The sequence below is a fragment of the Narcine bancroftii genome, chromosome 8 (genome assembly GCF_036971445.1).
Source record: "Narcine bancroftii isolate sNarBan1 chromosome 8, sNarBan1.hap1, whole genome shotgun sequence".
NCBI lineage: Eukaryota > Metazoa > Chordata > Chondrichthyes > Torpediniformes > Narcinidae > Narcine > Narcine bancroftii.
Window position 1 is genome coordinate 103,784,018 of NC_091476.1, and position 25,898 is coordinate 103,809,915.

At 37.1% G+C, this 25,898-nt stretch overlaps 1 protein-coding gene across 2 annotated transcripts in view; it reads right to left on the bottom strand.

The window, feature by feature from the left end:
- Positions 1–25,898, bottom strand: part of cbl (Cbl proto-oncogene, E3 ubiquitin protein ligase) — a 197,167-nt gene that overhangs the window by 19,714 nt on the left and 151,555 nt on the right. The window contains exons 6-12 of one of the 2 annotated variants that reach the window (XM_069894666.1): positions 22,360–22,481; positions 16,953–17,090; positions 16,066–16,153; positions 11,380–11,511; positions 9,182–9,382; positions 4,380–4,511; positions 419–799 (exon numbers count right to left, since the gene is read on the bottom strand). In XM_069894666.1, coding sequence (XP_069750767.1) covers positions 419–799; positions 4,380–4,511; positions 9,182–9,382; positions 11,380–11,511; positions 16,066–16,153; positions 16,953–17,090; positions 22,360–22,481 — 1,194 coding nt within the window. The remainder of the gene's footprint in view (positions 1–418; positions 800–4,379; positions 4,512–9,181; positions 9,383–11,379; positions 11,512–16,065; positions 16,154–16,952; positions 17,091–22,359; positions 22,482–25,898) is intronic. The other variant, XM_069894665.1, reaches the window with a different exon arrangement.

A 25,898-nucleotide genomic window follows, 5' to 3' on the forward strand; every position in this document is an offset into this window, starting at 1 on the left:
AGTTGGGGTGGGGGGGGGTCATTGTAGTCCCATCTTTAAACTGGCAGTGGACTTAGTCACGGTGCCGAATTGACGTCTGTGTAAACAAGGCGAGCCGGCAGGCTGGGAAAAGACGTGAATGTTATACGTCACACTAGATGCTGATGCTGTTGTGTTACAAGTCATGCCTCTTTTGCTTCTGGAATGCCAGCATGCTTTATAAAATGACACACTGGGGCAGCATTATGCCAGCATTGTTTAGTTCAGGGTAAACAAGCTTAATGACGGCTCTTCTTTACGGCAGTATTGCAGGATCTCTGTTTAAAAATGACTAGTGATTCAGGGATTTTTTTTTTTTAAAGACGTTGCCTTGCAGTGACCTCACCTCCTGGGTTTGAAATATCTAACACTAACAAAACAAGACAGGTGTATTTCTTACCAAGGTATTGTCCAGTCCGAGTGAGCTGCTATGCCTGACTGCCTCAGTCCTAGATTCCATATGAGAGGTCAGTGCTAGAGGCAATGAGTGTCTGTTGGACAACTCTCGGCCTGTCCACCTATCTCCAAGATTAAGCGTGTGTACGGATGGTTTAGTTGCCTGAGCGCGTGAATGCCAAGGTTCCCCAGGTCGGTTAGGTGGTGCAAGAGGTGGCTTATCTCTTGCTGGGAGGTCATTTGGTGTGCTTGGTAAGGGGCGCCTCTGCATTCGAGAATCTGTGTTTGTAGATGGGTGTCGCTCAGGTGGTGGAGGCGGAAGCTCTCGATGAGATGGAGGAACAGGCAAAGGCTTGTCTTGCTTATGTGAACCACTGGATGAAGCCTGTATAGGAATAAAATTTAAAAAATCCTCTAAGTAACTAAACATTACATTGAATAATTACAAGCATTTTAATTGCTGACCATTCTGTGTGCTGAGGTTGGGACATTCCAGAATAATTGAGATCTTGATGTTGCAAGATTGTTCTGCTTTAAATGAAACAATGGGTTCACGATTTGCTGGTTCATCAACTTATAATCAGACATTAGAAGTTTCTTACTCAATAAGAAATACCTGTATGCACAAAATGAACTAGTATCAGGTAGTTGTAAAAATCCAACTGCCCCCATTAATATGTACCAAATTGTTCTTAGCATGCTTGAAGAATGTACCAATTATTTCCTTCAGTAGTCTAAGCAGGTCAATAGTGTTTCATGGCATCTGGAGGTAACCCAATGATTTTCAAATTGTCAATTATGCCCAAAGGCAGAGAAAATCAATTTTCATGTAAACTTTCACATTACTAAAAACCAACAAGGTTTCAAGAGTTCCTGTTAAATGTTGACAGTTAAATGCAGAAAACAACCCATTATCATAAAAAGTAATAGATTAATCCAGTATAACATACTGTAACAGGCAAGGAATATTATGCTTCACAACTGGAGAAATACCATTAAGAATGATAAGCTGTATTAGTAATGCAAGAGTATTTTATGGAGCCAAGAAAGATCGACAAGTCCCAAGATGCTTCAGCCTCATTTAAAACTGCTACATTGACAGGAGAAATGGCAATATTCATATGAGAAATGCAGCAGATTCCAGTTTCTTCTAATTTTCCCCATTTTCTAGATATCATACTTGTGACATTAATTCTGACAGTAAATGACTACAGTCACACATTTACAAGTTGTAGTTTTAGACCGATGTGACAATTTTTTTCTTTTTTTAAAAAAAAAACCCAGCCTTGGTACAAAAAGGCCTTTAAACTTAATTTTGACATACACATCCTTATCATAACTTCCTCAATCCAGGTTGATTGAAATCTTCCAAAATGACACCAACACTTCACTGAAAGTGGAACAATGGCTCTCATGATAACAATGTACCACAACTCTGAAATGGATTTATTATCTAGCTTCCTTCACATTCCAAGTGTAAATCCTCAAACAATAATGTACCATTTCTTGTACTTTGTCAATGTACTTTGTTAATCTTCAATGAAGGAAGAACAAACTCATTTTGTACAATTTCAAAAAAATTAAAATTAATCATTTCTTTATTTGAAGGCATCACCTTTTGCCTTAAGAACTTTTCATTAATGCGTAATCTTAAACAATACTCCCACAACTGTTTACTTGCCAAAGCTCTTCCTTAAAAGTTAAGACAATCTCGTGATTTCCTTTTAAAAAAAAATCAATCATACAAGAATTAAACACTGCTCCCATTATTTTTAAGACTCCATGGTCTCTCTTCAATACTGCTAGAGCACTAGTTCGTTGACTCGTAAATAAATCCTTCTTTATTTTCTTGAACAATTGAAGACATCATAGACAGCTCTCACCTCTATTATCTCTTCTGGCTCCAAACTCCATTTCATTTTTATTCTCTTCTTCTACCATTTTACTTGAGGTGTGAAACACAATTTTCATTTCATTCTTCTAACCTCAATCGTTATTTTTGCTGGATAGTCCTTAAAATCAAATGTCTCACCTCCTACATTCTTTTTTGTGTGACATACAAAATTTGAAGTCTGAAATACTTGATTGTTACACTCTAATTTAATAAAGTTAAAATGGTTTCATTCACATTTTACATCCGTTTTCACAGTGGAGCAAGAGGACACAGTATGGTACAAGACAGTATTAAAAGAAAAGCACATTTAACAACAAATTGATAATGGAGAAAATAAAGTAACCCAAGATAGAAGATATCTTCAAGACCTGGCGATTCCATTTCAGAACATTTGCAATAACTTTTACAAAGTTCTAGATTCATTAATGATTTATTTGGACTGCAAACAGCAAGTATTTTTTATTTAAGAGATGCTAAGAAACTAGAGATTTGCTAATTCAGTGCTCATTGTAATTAGTTACTAAAATCTATGATCTTGAAAAGAGAGATTAAATACCCCCTTCTTGTTGAATACAGAGAAAAATATTCATTTAGAACTATGTTCATTTCGCTTGGCTCCACATATTGAAAACTATTTTGGTCCATATGAGGATTCACGCTTTCCCTCACAACCCTCTTGCTCTTGTTCCCTTAGAAATCTACACAGGCTTTTAAAAGGATCAGATAGGGCATATTTGACTTTTAGATCATTGATAAAGTGAACAGAAGATTGAGTATGTCATTCTAGACTTCCAAATAGAGTTTGATAAACACACAAGTTAGCAAAATTTAAAGTAATCAACCCATATCCCAAGGTTGAGAAACAGGAAAATGAGATTAAAAAGGGGGAAACAAGCAACTCAGTTGGCCTTTTCCTGTGTTAATGATTTTTATAAGCTCATCCCATCTTTTATATAAACTCAGGAGCAAAATCTTCTGTTGCTTTCAGAGAAATAGGAGTCGGAAGATATTCAGTCCTTTGTGCATGTTCCACCATTCAATAGGATCATGGCTGATCACACAACTTTCATATCCTATTCTTCCATAACCACTGATCCCTTTAGCCAATTAGGAAACATCCAACTCCCTTTATCTAATGAACTTTCTGTTGCAGGGAGTTCCACAAGTTCCAGAGTAAAAAATCACAATCTTAAATGGCTGACCCTTTATCCTTAGTCTGTGACCCCTTGTTGTTTCTCATTTATTTTGTTTCATTTCAACAGCTCCTCAAGATTGCAAGTTTCATTTATAAACACAGAATAAAGACAGTAATTTTACATTGTCTATTGGAGTTACCGCTAATTTCTATATTTATATGCATGAAGAGTAGAATATATTTCTTTGTGAGAGAGCAGACCAGTAGAATTATGGTGGTACTAAATACAGATTATTAGTTGTGATCATAAAGAATATGACAGGGTGTGATAGTACAGATCTATCACCAATGTATATAGTTACAGTATCTAGACTGAGCTTACAGCGATTGGCTGAGAGCTAAGCCACGCCTACTGTCTGGGCCTTAAAGGGTTGTGTCCCTAGCCAGGTCGGATCATTCCGGACTGGTCGGCCACCTGTGAAGAGCTCCTGTCTTTTGCTAATAAAAGCCTTGGTTTGGATCAACAAGTCTTTGGTTCTTTCGACGAGCTCTACACAGGGTATTCTGAAAGGGACAAAGAGCATACCACTATTTCCTAAGTTTTAAGTATTGTTTCTTTCCAGGATCGTGCTTCATGGGAATGGAGATTGTGATACGTTTTCCCTTTGCTGTGTCAAATAATGTCATCATGCAAAATATTGGATATATGCAAACAATCAAAATTATCTTTAAGTTTTAAAAATCAAATCCACACATTTCAGGCCTGATATTTATCTGTGTTTATCTGGTAATGAGTTCTACCAAATGTAAGCATACACTGGATGCTAAATCAAGATTGAAAACTCATTAAATCAGTTCTACCAGAACATTACAAGATGCCAGAGATGTTTTCAATAAGTAAACATATGGTATAATCCCAGTGAAATGGTTCCTTACCTTGGGTGAAACACAAGGACTAGAGGCACTGGATACAGTGGGCGATCGATGCTGCAGCAGGTCTAAACGAGGAGGAACAGGTGGAAGTACAGAATTTGGAGCTGGGGCAACAGGAGATGGAGGTCGTTCAATCTATATGGAAAATAAATCATAATCTCATGAACACAATCATGACAAACTCAATTGCAAATTGTTTTAGATTTAAAATCAATAGCCTTGTTGAATACTCCAAAAGAAATATCATCTGTTTAATAAAACAAAATCAATTGATCAGCAGAAGCGTCTTGCATCTAACAGCTAAATGGTCCATCAGGAAAAAAAAAAATCTGATGTCATGGACAGAGGTCAACACAAGGCTCAAGGCTGACAACTGGGAGATGGCTAACAGCTTCTCAAAGTTCACCCTGACTTTAAAAACACGAAGATGCAGGGAGTACCAAAAGCTATGCTCTGGAACTATGAGAAATACAATAAACACGAGGTTACGCACGATACAATATAATTGGTTACACAGGCTATACACCACACCCCAAAAGTTAAATAAATGGGACCCAACAGTATCAGACAGATGTTTTTGCTGTAAGAAGGAAACGGGAACAACAGTACATGCAATTTGGGCATGTGAGAAAGTGGAAAAGTTTTGGGAAGATCTAAATCAGGTATTAAATAAACTCACAAAAAGCAACATACCAAAACATCCAGAGATCTTTCTTCTAAGTAATATAGGAAGTAAAGAACTTGGACTCAATTTGGATGGAGCACAAAAAAGATTTATTATGATAGCCTTAGCTGTAGCAAAAAAATGTATTATGTCAACCTGGAAATTAGAAGATAGCCTGAGAATACAGCAATGGTACATAGAAATGAATAAATGTATTCCATTGGAAAAAAATAACATATAATTTAAGAAATAACATCACAGTATTCGAACAAATTTGAGAACCGTGCATGGAACACAACAGAGAAGTCCTACCGCAGACCTCCACCCCCTAAAATGACAGAAGGAGAAGAAGACGAAGTGAACTGACCCAGTATGTAAAAGTAGAAGACACAAATTTCTTGTTTGTTTTCATTGTGTGATGACATTGTTTGATGGGTTTAATGTATCATGTGTGTTGGGCGGGTGGGGAGTGGGGGGTGAGGGAGGGAGGGAAGGGAGGGGGGAAAAAGGGGAGAAAATGACACTGTGTATATTCAAGGGAGAAATGTTTGTGTGTATTTTGGTCAGTATGGTTCATAGTGTGAAAAATAAAAAATTAAATTTAAAAAAAGATGCAGGGAGTACCTTAAAAGGGAAACTAAAACACACAAACACTTAAATGTAGGAAGAAATAATAAACAAAAGACTGATAAACTAAGATTAAAAATTTCAATGAAATTTGAAATAAAAGTTTGAAATAAAAAAAATCTCTATTACTTGAAGCAATAGAACTGAATCTGTTACACAGCATTAGCAGCTAGAAATATTTTTATGAAGTACAAATGATCGAAATTATCAATATACTGGCAGAATTCTAATATCTTGATGTTGAAAAAATATCGCCTTTGTGTAGATGGGGAAAAAAAGCTGTAAAATTGCCTCAGAGTCATGAAGTGCCCTAAAGTTAGAATATAAAAATACCAGTATATTACTCACCAACAAATTAAGGAGCTTTTGTGTTAAAATCTACTTTATTATAGTTTATATAACTGTTTGAGTTGAGCTGATGATTCTAATACCAGCAAAATTTATATGATTTTATAAAGAGATGCAAGATGCTTTAACTTTAATAAATAATAATAGTTCTTTAGCTTACATAGAATTGGGAGAATAAAGTTAATGAGCTCTGCTCATTATTTTATACTCAATTTCCAGAGTTGAGTCATACCAGCAAAAAGTTATCTTCTTCAATTCACTGCTTTTGCCAAGAAAGAGTTTTTCAAGAGTTTATTGTTTCAAAGTGGAAAAATATTCAAGTCTGCTTTAAAACAAATCTCCAGTGAAAGGTGTGAAAACATTTTTTAAATAACTTTTTGAAAAGCAGAAACCAAGACCATTTCATAGATAATTATTTTCATACCATGGGTTCAAATTGAATATTTGTTTCCTGCTAAATGTCAAATAACTTCAATTGAACTGGCATTCAGGTAAGTGCTCTATTGTGGCAAGTTGCATCCACAGCCCTTCCTGGAATCAGCTTTACACTTCCTCCTCAGAAGGCAGAAGTGAGCTATTATGGGTCAAAGTCATTTGAAGAAATCAGAAAAAAAAAAGAATTTTAGAATCTCAGGAGGCAAGTTAACAGGGGCAATGAACTGGAGTCCAATTTAACCTTGATTATGGAATTGGCAGTAATCTGAAATAAATTTCAGTTTGTCAAAAAAAGCCAGAAATGTTGTAATATTCAGCATACATAAAAATTATATTTAATTTTTTTCTTTGAAAAATCATTCCCATATTTCCCATCAGTATTTCAAGTTATAAAAGCAAATTAATTAGTATATATATGGCATCTCCAAGAAAAATTGAAAACTTATTTTATGTTCTCATTTGAGAACAAAATTTTATTTTTGTAAATAAAATCCAAATTTATTGTCATGAACGTCACAAAATTTGTGGTTTTGCAGCAGCCTCACAGTGCAAATATTTCTATAAACCACATTTCAAAATAAATAAAAGTACTGCGAAGTGTGGCAGATCGCCCACACAACAGGCGAACCAGCTCGAGGAGTTGAGGGCAAGTCTGCAGCAGACCTGACTGGAAGAGCTCTGGGTGCAGGGCAAACCCACAGCCTGGCAGCTGACGTCAGTTCCACCCCGCAGGGCTGCTGGGAAAGGGTCCTTAAACACACAGCCTTTGAATTAAAGTAGTTGGTTCAACTCGCTTTCGACTCTGCGTGGTTTTTCAAGTTGCGCGGTTAGCGCGACTACAAAGGAAAAGAAAAAAACAAAACAAGGTAGCATCAGAAATTTGATGCCAGAGGGGAAGAAGCTGTCCTTGTGCCATTGAATGCTTGTCTTCAGGCTCCTGTACCATTTTCCCAATGATAAGAGTGAAAAGATCACAGCCTGGGTGGTGGGGTCCTTGAGGAAAGAGGCTGCTTTTTTAAGACACTGCTTCTTGTAGATGTCCTCGATGGAGTGAAGGCTGGTGTCTATGATGTCGCTGGCTGATTTAACTCTGGAGCTTTTTCCTTTGCATTGGCACCTCTGTACCAGACAGTTATGCAACCAGTCAGAACGCTCTGCCCAGTACAACTGTAGAAGTTTTAGAGAGTCTTTCATGACATACCAAATCTCCTCAAACTCCTTACAAAATCCTTTTGTTAGCTAGCCACAAAGATGAAAGATTCAGCTTTTGTGTTCCTTGTAGTAAAATGCCAGGGATAGAATCATTCTCCATTTCTTTTTTTTATAACTATTTATTCGTTCAACAAAGTTATTACATACATTTCTGATGTGAATTGAGAAAGTCAGGAACTTTAGACTCTATTGTACAATCCAATCCTGTCACCACCAGTGTCCATGTTACTATCCTGGAAGGCTATCAGCTGCAGGAACATGGGCTTACTTTTTCCTCTTTATCTAAGGAGGATTGAGGTCAATTGTGGCATCCCAACTTCATTCAGTCAGTAAATTCACTGCAAATATAACACCAACCAGGTTTTTGCTTTATATATTGCCAAGAATTTCTTCAAACTATTGAGATAAATTCAATTTTAATTTTCCACATTGCAGCACAGCTCCGTACAGGCACTTCAGACCTCGATGTTGTGCCAACCCATATATCCCTTGCTAAAAAAAAGTACTTAATCCTCCCTACCCCATAGCCTTCTATTTTTTTCATCCATGTACCCTTCTAAGAGTCTCTTAAATGCCCCCAATATTTCAGCTTCCACCACCATCCCTGGCAAGGCATTCTAGGCACCCACAGCTATCAATTTTAATAATTCACTGCACTTATTAAAGCTTTGGGTGTCACCTTGTGGTGTTCCAGTTCCAGACTCCCGTTGCTATTTGAAGTTAAGTTTCTGCAACTTGGTAACACTAAATAGCACAAAATAATGATGTTGCTGCAATGGCAGCGCTACTGCTGGCGCAGACCCAGGATGCCCGAGGGCAAAAGGGGTCAACTGCCTAGTCCTATTGCTGACAGCTCTGTATAGACTTCAAGTGGCCTGTTAAAGGAATTTATGGTGTTTTTAAGTGAGGTCTGTGCCCAAGATGGTGGCATCTTTGCTCTGCAGCAGACCAGCGCAGGCACAACAGGGAGAACACCCCCATTGAGAAGGAGAAGAAGAGGAGATGACCCTAGAGGACAGTGATCACAAAGTATCACAACCAGGATTCAAGAGGGTCCTAAGAGCTAGAAAAGCTCCCGAAGGGCCTCGGGCGCTGAAGTTGTGCTCGGGCCCTGTTCATGCTGGAGATATGGATCTAGTGCTCAGGTTACTGATGGATTGAACTGGTGTTTGTGTGGCCTCAGAGGCTGCGGGAGCACTGGAAATGAATCCATGGACACTCAGTGACTCTCTTTCTATAAGGGATGCTCTCCAACAATAAGGGCAACTCTGTCTGCCTTATGGCAGGCAGAAGGCAATTTCATGTTCTGTACTATTACATGACAATAAAGGAATCTTGAATCCAGAAGTGCATTAAAACATACCTAATTGAAAATCATAGCCAATGCATGAACAATATTCCTTTTGATGTTAGGATCAGTAATTTATAAAACTTGGTCATTACTTCCAAGCTGGAATTGGAATATTTCCAATATTGGCCCTGGATTTTTCCAAAACCCCATCCACAGATCTGTAGTTACCTTTGCATTTGCCAGTTTGTTCATCATAAACAATTCATCACTGCGGTCATCATCTTCATCCTCAAAATTTGGAGATAACATTGTTTCCATTCCTAACCGGGGTTGGCCAGGTCCATCTTTTGGATCAAAAGGGTCCACAACAATTGGTTCAGTGCCTTTTATTTCACAACGACAAAATGGGCATCCTTGACCTTCAGATTCCTAAATAAAGGTCAAAGAATGTAATCAGCTGCAATAATTTGAAAGGATAATCAGGCAAAAAAAACTGAAGTCGAATCACTATCCTTTACTCAAGAATACCTCAGGTTTATGACCAATAATGTATAATGTCACAGCAATAATGTTTATAGTGGTGCAGCTAATAGCTTGATAGACACAAACACACCACATAAACTACTTTTAAGGCATCATGCTTTTAATTTATGACATTGTTCTTGTGAGAAGCTGTTGTATCACTGCTAGCAGTTCCAACTATGCTTATCTTCTCCAGGTACAATTCTCACTGATCAACACTTTCTCATCACTCGCGTGTGAGAATAATATGGAAACTCCAGCAGCTAATTCCGTGTGCAATAATGTAACGACCTCTAGCAGCTCCTTCATTTATGCCACATATTTGATATTAACATTCCATGAGATGGTGCCATAATATATTGCACAAAATGACATACCGTACCTCAGCTTTTTTCAAAAAAATGCTTCATATAAAGAAGATGATGATTTTTTTTTAAATGGGGCTTTGTTCCCAAGACATTTATTTTGGAAATGACTGATCACTTTGATTAGGTCATTCGAGAAGTTAATCATTCACAGATCTAAATTCTAATCAATCATTTGTTGGAAGGGCTCCCTACTCCAATATCAACTCAAGAAACTTCCATTTAAACAGATGCTGAGTTGTGCAATTGATTGAACCTCTAGTGGGCAAATCAAAACAAGGTATTCTAGATATAGGAAAAATTATGACAGCACAGAAACTGCTAAAATGTGAGGGATATAAAGTATCTGGTGCATTGCTGTAAGATTTAAGTTCATGATTTCAAGTGCAAGGGAGCCACAAATCAGCCTTTCATTGCACAAACAAGTTCATAGAAGCATGAACATATGGCGGTGTCTCATTTAATAGCTACAGGTAGAGCATTCATTAAACTGAATGGATTTTAATTGCTTTTTGAGGGCAAACAATACCTGGTCAATTTTCCACAGGATTATGTTTGTAGCTATACTGGGGCATCATGGCCACAGACATTTAGCCCTGAAGCACAACTTCAGCACAATAGCAGGAATTTTATCGACCCATACCAGTAACTACAAAATGGCTGTAGCTCTTTCTTGATAACACTTGGAGTGAATAGAATTGGTTCGTCTGGCAATCTCAAAAGTTGTTGATGGATCATCTACTTAGGATTTATGACTGAAGGTAATTTCAAAATGTTCCAACATAAACTACCATTTACACATGAGAGCACCACAAAAGTTTGATCCAATCTGTTAGTTGATGAGATCACATTCATTTATTAGATGATGCTTTTGCTATTAAATACTAATGCAGTCTTTCACTGGAGTTTCATCAGGATGACCTTTTACTGTTAGGTATGTCTGGCTCTGATTTAGCATTGGTTAATGTGCAACAGAGAACCTATTAAACTGCAAATAAAGTTTCAATCAATAATTCCTTAAAGTGGTTAACTTATACTTTCTTTACACCAATTGGAAAAAAAATGCATTTAAAAATTGAGGGATGTAAATTCATCTTGGATAGTGGTATAAAGTTTGAAAAGTCTGGCCATCATAGATGAAGAGCAATCAATATAATTAAACAATGAATCCTGCATACAACTGACAGCTGATCCAATGGTGCTCATTTTTCACAGCTGAAGATGAACTTCTATGACTATTTGTTATAGTGCAATGCCAGACAGGTTCTGCTGGCTAAGGGGGAAATTAATGTTTAGGATGGAAGATTTTAACCAAAATACTTTCTTAATTCTTTATGAATTGATTTTCCAACCATTTACAAGTTACAATTTAATGATGACAGATGTATTTTCTGTCAGGTCCATAATACATAACCTTTCTGTATTATGTTATTGCAACCTACCTGCACAGTAACTAGAAAGTGGAAGTGACAACAGCATCAAAGAGAATTTGCATATTAACCCATGAATAAATTACTTTTCAATCACATTCTCTCTTACCTGCCAGGCTGTAAGACAGGAAGTACACATTAGGTGACCACAGGGTTCGATTTTCACATCCTTGTCATTTTCTGCACAGATCTTGCAGAGTTGAAAGGTGGATCCCATCTCACAGTACAGTTCATATTGTTCCTTGCAAAGGAGAAACCAAGAAATGAAAATGATTGAGCTGTTGAAATTATATACTGAAATTATTTCATTATTTTATTTCCCCTTGCTTTAAGAAACTTACCCATTTTTTATTAAATTATAGAAATGTCAATCACCCTTCATTTGCACAAGTGGCTATTTTTCACAACAAAGCCTGCATACTAAGGTTAGGCAGAAATTAAAGAAATCTTATCCATGCCAAAAATCACACACATTTCCCAGAGCACTAATGAACACAGATTAGAAATGGAAATTCTGCCCATTACATCTTCCCATCATTGGAATTGAGGTTAATAATAGTGATTTAATATTGTAGTAACGGTGTACTTCTAGATTTATCCTCAGTATTATAGAATCACCCATCTCCAGCAATTACCTTCCATAAGCTTCTTGTTTCTGTGAATATTTTGCCCTCAGAAAATATTTAAAACTTTTTTTTTAATTGCCAAAAAATGTCAATGTGAACAGCAAAATACTAAGCCCAAATAGAATCAGGAAAAGTACAAATGGGCCTTAATTTATTGCAGGAAATGGATCTGTCATGAAAAACTATATGCATTTCTATCACAGATATAAATTCCAGATGATATCTCAAACTACTGTATTTTAAGTAGAAACCTACAGGGCCTTTTTTAATATGTGGAAGTAATTGCAAATTATTATAAGACAGGAGTCTAATTCACATGTCTTCGAAAGGAGTGAAGTTCAAGTAATCTGCAATCATCCATCCTTAAAATTAGGCAGCAGTTTGCATTTGCCTATATTAACTAATTTTAAATCATAGTTACCATTTTTCAGAAGCAACTCGTAATTGGTATTTTAGAGTCAGTAAAAGTGGGTAGCGGGTATCTCACATGAGATACATTCACATGTACATCAAATCTTTAGGAAGTGTTAAGTGGAATTTGAAATCCATAGATGTGAAGCCTATTTAACAATTTTGAAAAAGATATCTGAATTTATACTGTGCTCATTTTGACCCCTTAAATGGCATTGTGAATTGTGATCTTGAATGCTATTGGAAAAAAAATAACATATAATTTACAAGATAATTATCTTTTTTATTAGAAAGTTTGGAGCCCTTATTTGGATTATATGGGTTTAAGATTTTGAATACTTCTGCCTTGGTGTGGTGGAAATGCCTCAATCCACGATATTTACCTATGTCATTACAGATAACATTTCCTGTCTTCTTTTCCTTTTTAGAGGGGGTAGTTAGGGGGGAGTTTAGAGATGGTTTTAGGTAAGGGGGTATATAAAGGGGGAGGGCTTACTGAGTACGGGGGATAGAGGGTTTTTTTGTTCTAAGCCATGTACACATATATGTATTATATATTATTTATTAAGTGTTTATTAACTTTATGTATCATGGTTTTTTAAATTTTAAATGAAGTATTCAAAAAAAAGCAATCAATGTTAATTAATTAATAAGAATAATTACAATGAATCCTCATCCTTTCAGATCATCCATCAAGACTTATGAAAATGTGTTTTAAAAACTACTTTAAGCTACATATAATGCCAAAATTGATAAGGTATATTAAAAATAATTACAGTACAATTCTAATTATCCAAAATACTCAATTATCCAAAAAATTTTGAAATGATGCCATTTTTACCTCTGAAAAATATCAAAATGATGAGATTTTACCTCTGAAAATTTTCGGCAAAATGAGGACACACTGAAACAACCAGAAATATTCAGTTATCCAAACTTTTTCCGTTGCCAAACTTATGTTACAGGTTGACTAAATTTTGGAACTTTGAGTAGATGTTTGATTTTTGGTGTTGGATTACCTTAATTTGTTCAGGTTGTTTTTTTTTGGTGAGAATTAAACATTATTTAATGCTCTAAAAGTCCTCCCTTGTTTGTTGTTGTTTAAACACTGTTACAAGTCATTTGCTGTTGTCACTGAGCTGCTTTTTAAAAATGACCAGTTATCTGAAAATATATGAAATAGGCCTGGTCCTGACATTTCGAATAATCAGAATTGTACTGTATGATATTTTTCACTTATTTCATAATTACATCATAACTAAACTATTTTATTATAAAAATATTTGTTCAAAGGTGACTGCATAGAATTTGATTTTTTTTCTCATTAAATTATTTCCAATAGCTAGCAATCCAGTCGCTTTTTAAAAAAAAAATTGCTACAGACTTCATTGCTTCTTTCCATGTTAAGATCAACATTTAGATAAAAATCCTTGGTGGCTTCAACAAGTTCAAATCCTTTTTGCAAAATTTCTGGTGTTATGAGCCCTGAGAAGACCAAAATCCACCAGCAACAGATATTCACCAAAACAAATGGTTACTTAAACAAAAGTTGCTTTTAATTATCTTTAAACATGAAAACAGGATTAAACTTTTAATGTATTACTATGAACTTAACCCCCCCTTCTAATTCTAAGCACATATGTATGCAATGTGTATACAAGTTCAAAAAAAAGTTCTTTGATTCACAGTCCAATCTCACTTCTCACTCCTCCAAGTTTACTGGTATTAGGCAATTCTTATATTGTGCACAGAATTTAACATTTATGAAGCTCACCAGGATTTGGTGCTTGAAAGGTAAATGGTTACCATTCAGGAAGGTTCTTGTCGGTTTTCAGAGAGAGATTGGTTGTTCACTGAACACAAACTGATTCCTTCCAATCAGCCACGTCAGTGTCTTGCCAAAGAAACATGCCCCATCAGGTTTTTCCAGATGATAACCTCTTTCTTTCAGGTCACCACAGAGTTTCTTTTGTTTCTCTTATTTCAAGTGAAACATTAGGCAGCCAGTCCTTTCCTCTTGTATGGACCACAAGGGCTTTGACCTTCAAAATGGGGGTTTTCCACAAGATTGCCAGCTTGTCCTGTTCCAGTCCCAGCTGCTGATGATGAACTCTCGCAATGAAGAACTGAATTCTCTCTCTCTCCATCACAGAGAAAAGCCTGTGTTTTTTATCTCTCTCTCTTTCCTTGCAAAACCACATGACCATCTTAGAACAGCAAACTGCACTAAGACAGCCTGTGGCTTCGAACCTAATCCCCTGAGTTCTTTTATCTGTTGCTTTTAAAAAAAACAACAATCCATTAGTGAAATCCCTTGGGCACTCCTCAAAGTTTTTGCAAAGGTGCTCGGAGTCGGACATGTCTAGCTTGAGCAGATCTCAGAATTTTAAATGAGATCAGTTCTGAAATGTTTGTATGTAACCTAGACTAAAAACCTGCCCCAATTTATCTCCTTTAAAAGCTATCTATTTACAATATAAAATATAACATAATCTGTCACATTGTAAATTTTGCAGCAGCATTTTTATCAGCGCTAGCAGATTCCCCTGTAATTCTTATGTTGTGTAATCCTGTTTAATGTTTAAAGTGGTCAAACCAACCTAAACTTGCAACAAAAGTTTCTGTATCCCCTTGAAAAGATGTTTAATGTTGAATGTTTTTTGTACAAAGTGATATTCGCTTTTGGTTACAACCTTCAATCCAAAGATGAAGTAGCCATTCCATTTGAATCATTAATGGACTTCTGTTTCCAGTAATCTGCAACCTTATCTTGTCCTTTATTTTTGTGCTTTTTACTTAAAATCGTCCAATTTTCACATTGCTGGCACTGTCTTTATGCCGTTTAATAACTTCGTTCTTCTTCTAGAGAAATTGCTTTTCCGGGTTCTTTTCCACATTTTCTTTTATCCATATTCAATATGGGGCACACACTGAGTCTGACAGTCATTTGCATATATTTTATTTTGGGCTATTCACAAGATCTACTTATAACTCAAGTTTTCCAGTAATTGAATAATTAAACATATGAAACAGGAAACAGTCGCAGTTTTCCAAATCGCAGTAACTGAATTTCATGTTGATTGAAGTAGCATATTGCAGGGTTTGCCTGTATTTGTCTGCATGTGTGTTATGTCTGGTTGTGTGTCTGCATGCTTTGCATCGAGGACTGGAGAACACTGTTTCGTTGGGTTGTACAAGTACAATCAGATGACAATATATTTGACTTGTCAGTTGTCACATTGTGAAGTAACTAAATTTAATAAATCCTGAACATCAAAAGAGATGTGTTCAGTATCATCTCCAAGCTCTTTTTACTATAAATTCAATTGTAACCAAGAAGTTCATGCTATATTTCAAGAATGTGACTAGTCAGAATAATTTTCAAACTGAGCTTGAAACAGTAAGCACATATTCAATAATATAAATGTGTATTTCCAATGAGCGACAAGGAATGAAATGGGAAAATGCTTTCATCAAACAGAAATAACCCAAGTAGCTGATGTGAACCAAATTGACAAATGGGTGCTGTTCACTTGCTTAAGATACCAAACCATAGTTCAAGGAATTGAAAGACTGCTAGAAAAATAAAAGTTGCTCAATGGACCAAAAATACTCAAGCATACAACTAGAAGGGACATCTAGTATTACCTGGTATTAGTCACAGCAACCAATCAAAACAAATATGAATATGTAGAAATTTGAACTGGAACACACACAATGACCCTCCCAGACAAAGGTAAATAACTCTCCAACCATACCTGTGTCACTTTGATATGATCATGTGGCATTGGCTCACACAAACCAGTCAAATCTGGATTTTGACTGCGTCCATCAGGAAATAGGTAACTAAAAAAAAAGTGAATAAAAAATATAGCAGGTCAAACATTTTCTCTGAATACTGTAGAAACAATATCATTCAAATGCATTTTTGATATATTAATTTGGTATTCCCCATCCTGGAGAATTTCTACTTCTCCATTCTGGTTTAATTGCTTTTTTAATGGGACATGTAAAACTAGAAGACTGGATGAGAAATGAGAGTTATATTTTATTGTGACTTAAGCCTTTATGTTAGACACATTGTAAATGTTATCCAGAACACTGAGTCCAACTGAATTTGAAACAGAAATGAGTTTAAGCAAGGTTTCAAAAACCAATACTAAACATTCACCAGAAGTCTTTCTAAAATAAAAACAAAGCAGGTAGTGTGGAAGAAAAATTATTAAAAACAAATCTTACACTGACTTCACATAAAGTGCAGTGGTTGGCATAATAGCACTTTGCAAGTTTTCTTTTATGTGGGCTGATAGGAACAGCATCAAACTTAGCTGCTGATCCCACCTGCTCCATCACACCCACCAGTACAAAAGCTAGCTGGTGTTAATTGAAAGCAAGGCTGAAATGTGAATTATGATCTCAGATAATTTGAGAGTTGTAAGATCTCCTCTATGAAATTTATTACTGACACTAATATGAGCTTGAATAACAATAACAGTATGACAGAGAATTCAAATTGTGGTGGATTCAGTGGATCGATAAAAAGGGAACACTACAAAATTTAAGGGATACTTTGATGTGAAACAAATAGTAATATACAAATGACTAAATTATAAAGTGATGACATATATTTAATCTGTAAACTTACAAGCCCTCACGGAATCCATCGATGAGTGCCTGGAAGAGAGGTTTGTTGTGAGGGATCGTTTGTAGAATGTTGCCATCTGCGGTGACATAGCCAATTGCCCACTGGCCGAGCCTGGTGCAGCTCAATCGGAATATGTAGCTGAAAGAAAAAATCCAGAGTAGATAACACATCAGTTAAAGCAAAATAATGGATATGGATGCTGGGAAATGAAATTTAAAAAAGCTTGTTCCACAATCCCACCATTCACTGCGTGAAGAAGTTCTCCCTATGATCCCCCTAACTTTTCCCCTCAAACCCACGTCCTCTGGTTTGTATCGCATCTACCATTAGTGGAAAAAGCCTACCTATATTTACTCTGTCCATCCTCCTCATCATTTTAAATACCTCTGTCAAATCTTCCCTTATTCTTCTACGCTTCGGGGAATGAAGTTTAACCTTTCCCTGTTACTCAGTTCAGGAAGTCCGTCAACATCTTAATAAATCCTTTCTGCACTCTATCTTATTGATACCTTTCCTGTAGTTAGACCAAAATGTCACACAATACTCCAACTTTGGCCTCACCAATGTCTTATACAACTTTACCAAAACAATGCAACTCCTAAACACCTTACTTCAATTAATGAAGGCCAACATGCCATAAACTCTCTTTACAATCCTATCTACCTGTGATGCCACTTTCAAGGAATTATGTCTCTGTATTACAGATCCCATTGTTCTACCACACTCCTCGGGGCCCTACCATTTTCTGTGCATGTCCTTTCTTGCTTTGTCCTTCCAAAATGCAACTCCTCACACTTGTCTGCATTAAATTCCATCTGCTATTTTTCAGCCCATTTTTCCAGCTGGTCCAGATCCCTCTGCAAGCTTTGAAAAGCTTCTTCACTGTCCATAATGCCTCCAATCTTAGTGTCACCTGCAAACTTGCTAAACGATTTACCATATTATCATCTGGATCACTGATATGGATGACAAACAATAATGGTCCCAGTACCAATCCCTGAGACACACAAATCATAGGTCTTCAGTCTGAGAAGCAATCACCCACCACTACTCTCTGGCTTCTTCTGTCCAGCCATTGTCAAATCCAGTAAACTACTACACCATGAATGCCGAACATCTGAACCTTCCTATCTAACCTCCTATGTGGGTCCTTGTCAAAGGCTTGACTAAACTCCATGTAGACAACATCCACAGCTTTCCTTTGTCAGCTTTCATGGTAATCTCCTCAAAACACACTGTAAGATTGGTTAAATATTACCTACCACACACAAAGCCATTTGGCTATCTCTAATTAGTCCCTGGCTATCTAAATACTTGGATATCCTGTCTCTTAGAACATCCTCCAATAATTTACTTACTACTGACGTCAGGCTCAATGGCCTATAATTTCCACGGTTACCTTTGTAGCCATTTTTAAACAGAATGACACGAGCTACCCTCCAATCCTCTGGCACCATACTTGTGGCTAAGAATATTTAAAATATTTCCGTCAGAGTCCCTGCAATTCCTACACTAGCCTCCGTCAAGATTAAGGGAACATCTTGTCAGGCTCTAGGGATTTATTCACCCTTGTTTGTTTTAAGACAGCAGGCATCTCCTCCTCTTTAATCTGTATAGCAGTTTTCTCAACCGTTTTCTTTCCACTCACATACCACTTTAAGTAATCTCTATGCAACCAGTGCTCTTTGATTAGTAAGGGATTGTTTAAGGTAGTAAGTGGGTGGAAAGAAAAAGTTTGAAAACCACTGTTTGAATTGTACCTCATTGACTCATTATGTGCACGGATTCATAACTCCAAAGGAAATGGGCCAATGATACTTTTTCACAAACAAAATATTTCAGAAACAATTGGGTCAAGAGCAGTGATTCTCAACCTTCCCTTCCAACTCACATTCCACCTTAAGCAATTCCTTACTAATCACAGAGCACCGATGCCATAGGGATTACTAAAGTGGTGTGTGAGTGAAAAAAAAAAGTTTGAGAACCACTGCTGTTTAGGTTCCATGACCTCATTGCTTGTTTTCCTTACTTCCCTCCACTGTGGCAATTTCCTGAGTGAATACTGCTGGAAAAAAAAACACATTTAAGACCTCCCTCATCTCTTTTGGCTCATATATAGCCGACCTCTGATCTTCAAGGGGCCAATTTTGTCCCTTACTATCTTTTTGCTCTTAATATACCTGTAGAAACCCTTAGAAATTTCCTTCACACTGTCAGCCAAATCAACCTCGAATTTTCTTTTGGCCTTCCTGTTTTCTTTCTTGAGATTTTTCTTGCATTTTGTTATACTCCTTAAGTACTTCATTTGCTCTGTGTTACCAACACCTGCTTTACACCTCTCTCTTCTCCTGACCTGCATCCCCATTGTCCCTCGAAAATCAAGGTTCCCTATGCCTGCTAACTTTGCCTTGAATCCTGACAGGAAGATACAAATTCTGTACTCTCTTAATTTCACCTGTGAAGATCTTCCACTTACCTCACACATCTGTACCCAAAAATAACTTATCCCAATCCACACATGCTTGATCCTTTTTCACTTTCTCAAAATTGGTCTTTCTCCAATTTAGAATCTCAACTCAAGGCCAAGACCTATCCTTCTCCATAATTAACTTGAAACTAATGGCATTATGATCACTGGACCCAAAAGGTTCCCCTACACACACTTCTGTCTCCTGTCCTGTCTCATTCCCTAATAGAAGATCCAGTCTTTCACTCTCTCTAGTTGGTACCTCTATTGATTTAGAAAACTTTACTGAACACATTTGACAAACTCCAAGCCACCCAGCCTTTTTACAGTGTCAAGTCCCAGTCAATGTGTGGAAAGTTAAAATCTCCTACTATCACAGCCTCATATTTCCTGCGGTTGTCTATCTCTCTATAGATTTGCTCCTCCAATTCTCGTTGACTATTGGACAGTCTATAATACAACTTCATGAGTGTGGTCATACTGTTCCCTTTCCTCAGTTTCACCCATATAGACAAGCCTTCTGGTCTGTCCTGCCTGAGCACAGCTGTGATATTTTTCCTGACGAGCAATGCAACTCCTCCCCCTTTCATCCCCCTGTTATTTTGTGTTTGAAGCACCGGAAGTATGGAATATTGAGCTGCCAGTCCTGCCCTTCTGGCGATCAAATTTCACTAATGGCTGTAATGTCATAACTCCACATGCCAATCCAAGCCCTAAGCTCATCGGCCTTTCCTACATTACTCATTGCATTGAAATAGATGCACCTGAGAACATTTCCACCATGTACATACAATTCGTGATTTCTAACATTACATGCAATTTTCATATCCTCTTTTCCTTCCTCCACTCCTCTATCTGCTCTGGCACTCTGGTTCCCATCCCCCTGCAAATCTAATTTAAACTCCCCAGAGCAACACTAGCAAACCTTCCTACAAGGATATTAGTCCCCCTCCAGTACAGATGCAAACTGTCCCAATGGAACATGTCCAACCTTCCCTGGAAGAGAGCCCAATGATCCAGAAACCTGAAGCCCTTCTTTCTGCACCATGTCTTTAGCCACATGTAAAGCTGCATAATCCTCCTATTTGTAACCTCACTAGCACGCAGTATGGGTAGCAATCTTGAGATCACAGCCCTGGAGTTTCTGTCCTTCAACCTAGCGCCCAATTCCCTGAACGCTCCCTGCAGGATCTTCTCACTTTTCCTACCCACGTCATTGGTCCCTACATGGACCACAACATCTGGCTGCTCAACCTCCCTCCTGGGAATGCCATGAACTTGATGTGATGTGAGATATCTCGGATACTGCCACCAGGGAGGCAACATATCATCTGAGATTCTCGATCCCTTCCACAGAACCTCTTATCTGTCCCCCTAACTATGGAATTCCCTATCACTACAGCTTGCCTCTTCTCCTTCCTTCCTTTCTTAGACACAGGGCTGGACTCTGCCAGAGACCTGATCACTGTGGCTTGTCCCTGGTAGGTCATTCCCCCCCAACAGTATCCAAAATGGTATACTTGACATTGAGGGGAATGGCCACAGGGCTGCCCTGCACAGCCTGCCTGTTCCCTTTCCCTCTACTAACTGTCTCCCATCTACCCTCCTCCTGCCTCCTAGGTGTGATAGCAACCCTGTAACTCTTGTTGATCATCTCTCTGCCTCCAGAGTCTTCCAATTCCAAAACTTGATTTGTCAGGAGCTGCAGCTGGATGCACTTCTTGCATAGGAAGTCATCAGGGATCCTGCTGGCTTCCCTGATGACCCACATTCTGCAAGAGGAGCATTCTCTTTCCTTGGCTGCCATTCCCACTGTCTATGACTAGAGGAAAAATATGATACAGAAAATCTGCCTTTACTTGTGCCTACCAACTGAATCCTTTTTGTTTCTTGAATAGAGAGGTCTTTTCTTACTTCAACTGCTGCACCACCACCTCAGTCCCAATTTGCAGAAGCTCCTCGAGTCAAAGCCTTTTCACTCTGGGTCAGCTCACTCCGATGATCCGCTCACTCGATGAGTGCTCTGCTACATAGCCCTCACTTTTAGAGTGATGTTTCATTCCTGTCATGCCAGAAGCTTCAGTACCCAAGAACTGCCAGTCTTACCCATCCCTATCCTTAACCATTTTGTAATAGATGCATCACAATTCCATGCTCTTGAGTTCATCCGCCTTACCTTTAATGATTAACCCACCAGATCTTACTTACCTCATGTCCTCTGTATTTACTTCAACTGGCTCATTTGATGTACGAGTTCTTTGATCCCAATCCCCTGCCACACTAGTTTAAACCCTCCAGAGTAGCACTAACAAACCTCACCACAAGGATATTGTCCCTCTCCAGTTCAGTTGCAATTCAGGCCTCTTATACAAGTCATCTGTCCCAAAGGAGATCCTTACACAAAATATCCAAATAGCTAATGACCCTCTAACTGCATGTGGCACAAGATTTCAGATATTGCAATCATCTATCCAAGACCCTACATTCATCCCATTTTTCTCTCTATTTGTCATTAATACCACTATGTCCATGACCTCTGGCTGTGTGTACCTCTTCTTTCAGAATGTTTTGCACCATTCAGAGACATCTTTGATTCTAGCAGGGAGGTAATACACTATCCAGGAATCTTGCTTGAAGCCACAAAAACAATTAGCTGTGCTTCTGGGTATGGAGATTCACATCACAATCATTTGCTGAGCCTTCCCTGGTCCACAACAGACCCAGTGTGGTGCCACTTCCCCTAAGAGGCCATCACTTCTCAACAGTATCCAAAATGATATACTTGTTAGAAATGGGAAAAGTAACAACCTTCTGTTGGTCATCCAGCTGAACCTGCAGCATGACTACCTCCCTGCTACTTCTTTTGAACTATAGTTCAGTTGGAAGAACAAATGGACTCTCTGACTAGCATACAGGAGGCTGAAGGTGTAATTTCCTCACCTCCCAGGTTTGTGGATGAACTTCTGGAGTCTTGCTTTTACCTCATCATAAGTCAAGAACGCCATGTATCCTGGATGAGTAACAGCTAACGAGTTCCAGTTCCTGAGCAGTGATGACCATGGCTAAGAAACAGAAATATATGGTAGGATAAATCTAGCAAATGTACAGCAGTTGAAAATAAAAATAAATTATAAATGTTGGATATCTGAAATATAAATACAAAATGCTATGATTCCACTAGGGAAGAATCTGTGGAAGGAGAATCTGGATTACCATTTCAATTGAAATATCCTTTGACAGAACTAGGAAAGAGAGCAAACCAGTTGCTTCACCATGCAACTCCAGTCTCTTCCATTTTCCCAACCCTTCCCCTCCCTTTCCACAAACTTAAAAAATTAATTTGCTTTTTATCTCTTTTCAAGTTTTTGAAAAAGGTTCTTCAAGCTGGAATGGTAGCTTTGTTTCGCTTTCCTCAGGTAGTAACTGATCTGCTTATTATTTTGAGCATTTTATTTTCATGTGCCATTCTTTAAATTTTCTCTTTCTAAACTATATAATGATATTGAAATTCTTTACAGAGTTAAATATTCTGCAAAAAAATTTTTTTTTTAAATCACAAAAGCAAAATTGCAGAAAGAAAAGAATTAGACTGGATATGAAGACTTCTAGGAACAGATTCTTCTAAATTTCTAAAAGTTTTAGAATTTCAATTTTCTTTAAATGGCATCAATTATAAATCTAAGCTATTCATCAGACCAACACATTGGTGTAATATGACAGTACAATTCCCACACACTCTGTTCCTGTACCAAGCTGTGAGAATTATTCTATGGATCTTCAGCCACTGAGGAAACAAATTGAGAGTGTCAAAACTAATTTAAAGCAGGATATCTGCAGTCAGTTAAGAGAATTTTTAACTTCCTACGCTTCCAACATGAATGTTCTTGCTATTTATTGATTTTTAACTGATGTTTCAAAAGGTGCAAATCAAAAGGATTAAAAAAAAGTTACCTGTAGTACAATTTCCAAATATTTACAAACAAAAGTAATAAAGAGGAACGGTTTCAATTCTGGTCAAGTTGGTGAATGTTGGCACTGCACAATATTAACCACATAAATTTATACACAATTGTTTATTAATAAGATATCATTGTAATAATAACCTTTTTGATTTAGCCTTAACATAGGATCAACCCATCTACTGCCTTAGCGAATTATGTTCAAAAAGTGATTGTGTAATGCTTCTAAACAGTTAATTTACAGGCGACACAACTCCATTTACTGCTAAAATATCTGAGCTGGACAAGTTTAATTAATTAATGGACAAGATAGAACCAGCATTTCTAAAAAAAATTAAGTGAATTTTTGTGGTCTGTTCAAACTGTAAAGCATACATTCCCATATTTACCAGATTTTGTGTTAAAATTAGTCAACATTTCCTCTTCCTGTTAACCCTCTTTAATCTAATTTTGTCTAGCTCTACTCCAATGCACATATAAAACAGGACTGTATAAAAATGAAGAAAAAAAATTACATATATTCTTACAATTCTATTAAAAGATGGTTGAAATGACTAACATTAATGAGTACATAACAATATTAGCACTCCGCATATATCGCTTTGGATCAGTTTCAGGTACTTTAGTGACAACTGACTAATTTTCCAGCCTTTGTTCTAAATCTATCAAGGCCTGCACATCACCACTGAGTGCTGCCTCACCTCCAAATACCGTAGATTTGTTTAGAGGCAACATTTTCCACATCCAACTATTGTCGGGTTAGTGATATTGCCTTCAAAGCATAGATGATGCAAGACAAGCTACAGACAAAAATGAAACAAGAAAAATAATGCTCCTTCAGCCCTGGTGCCTCCAGATGGCTGACCAAGTTTATTTCCAAGGAACTGTCGAACCACAACTGCAATGACACAAGATCAAGAGAGAAAGGAGGAATCAGGACTAAATAACAAAATAATAAGTTGCATTGCATTAACGTGTTGAATTGACGCAACTTTCAAATGTCTCAAGGCAATCTGAATACAAGAACAAAATTCTAAACTCAGAAGTTAAATATCAAAAATTCTATTAGCAAATTCAACTGCAGCTAGTGTCACCAACAAAAGGTTTACAAACAAAAATGGAATCAAAAAGGATCTGCTAAAAAGATAATTAATTACTCCATTGATTATATTGTAAAAAAAAAAAGACTGTCCAAACCTAATTCAGGAATATCCTGAAACATACCAAGGAACTTAATTACTCTTTCACTGCCAAGTTTTCTGCAGGAATGAAAAATTAAATAACTTCAAACCAAGATGTACTTGTATTTAAAACATTTTAATGAAGACAAGAATTACTGGTATATTTAGGTGGGCTAAAGAAATTGCGATATACTTGATGCCCACAGAAGTTGGGCCAAATTTCATGTGTTGAACATGTAATACCAACAGTTGTTCCAATTTCTTGTTCTCCCTCTAGATTTTATGTTGGATACATGCAGATCCAACTAAACTAGATTTCTTTAAGAGTCTACCACATGCAGCAGTCCATTCTCTTTGCTCTTTGGTCCTGACTATGAACTCTGCTCTTCGCCAGGTCGCAATCTGTGGACATCACTAGAGGAGTTGCTGGTAAGGTGTGCAATACACTTAAGAAAAGGATCGAAGAATTGTGTGGGAATATATAGCATTGAGCCGTACCCCACTGGTACAGGGAACAAGGAGTGCGTGTTGAAGACCCTGCTTTATAAAACTGCACGTGTAATAAGGTAAGAGAGTGTTGGTGGTCACTGGTATCGGAGATCGCTGCATCCGATGTGAATGCTTATGATGTTTTAGTATGAAGTGTTGTTTTGTGTCTTCCCTGTTACAATTTCCCCTTGTGTGCAATAAAGATTATCCTTTGTTTATTTAGCCTGTGTCTGGACTCGGTTATCTAAACTCACCGAACCTGATTTAATCTCATGTTACATGTTCATGAACACAAAATGTAGATGTTTGTCTTTAATTCACACCATTTTATAACTATGACATACGCCATGGAAATAAGACAAAATTTTTTGTCTTTCTTTTATCATTTAAACATACAAGGTTTTATAAAGACCCATCATTGCAATATTATCAATAAAGCTATTAAAATTTACCTACTCTTACCATTTTCACTTTTGTCTCTTCATCAACTTAAAATTATTTAGATTAGAGAAACTATTTTGATCAAGTTGTTAAAGTAAAATTATATCCAACTTTTCATGAATATCTGACCAGAGTCCCTCTAGCTTCTCTTTATTAATATCAAAACTATTTCTTCATCCGAAGATACTGCCTAAGTACCACAAAAAGTATTTGGATCCCATTTGCAAATTTTAACTACATTGAGTAAAATATAGTGCAAATGACTCAATTTCAAAGAACTGAGTCATTGAAATGTTGCGAAAAGCACAGTAAAATGCAGATTTTGTAAATCAGACCCCTCCATAATGTTTGGGACAAAGACACTTTGTTCCTTTATTTGCCCCTGTGCTTCAGTTTTAAATTTGTAATC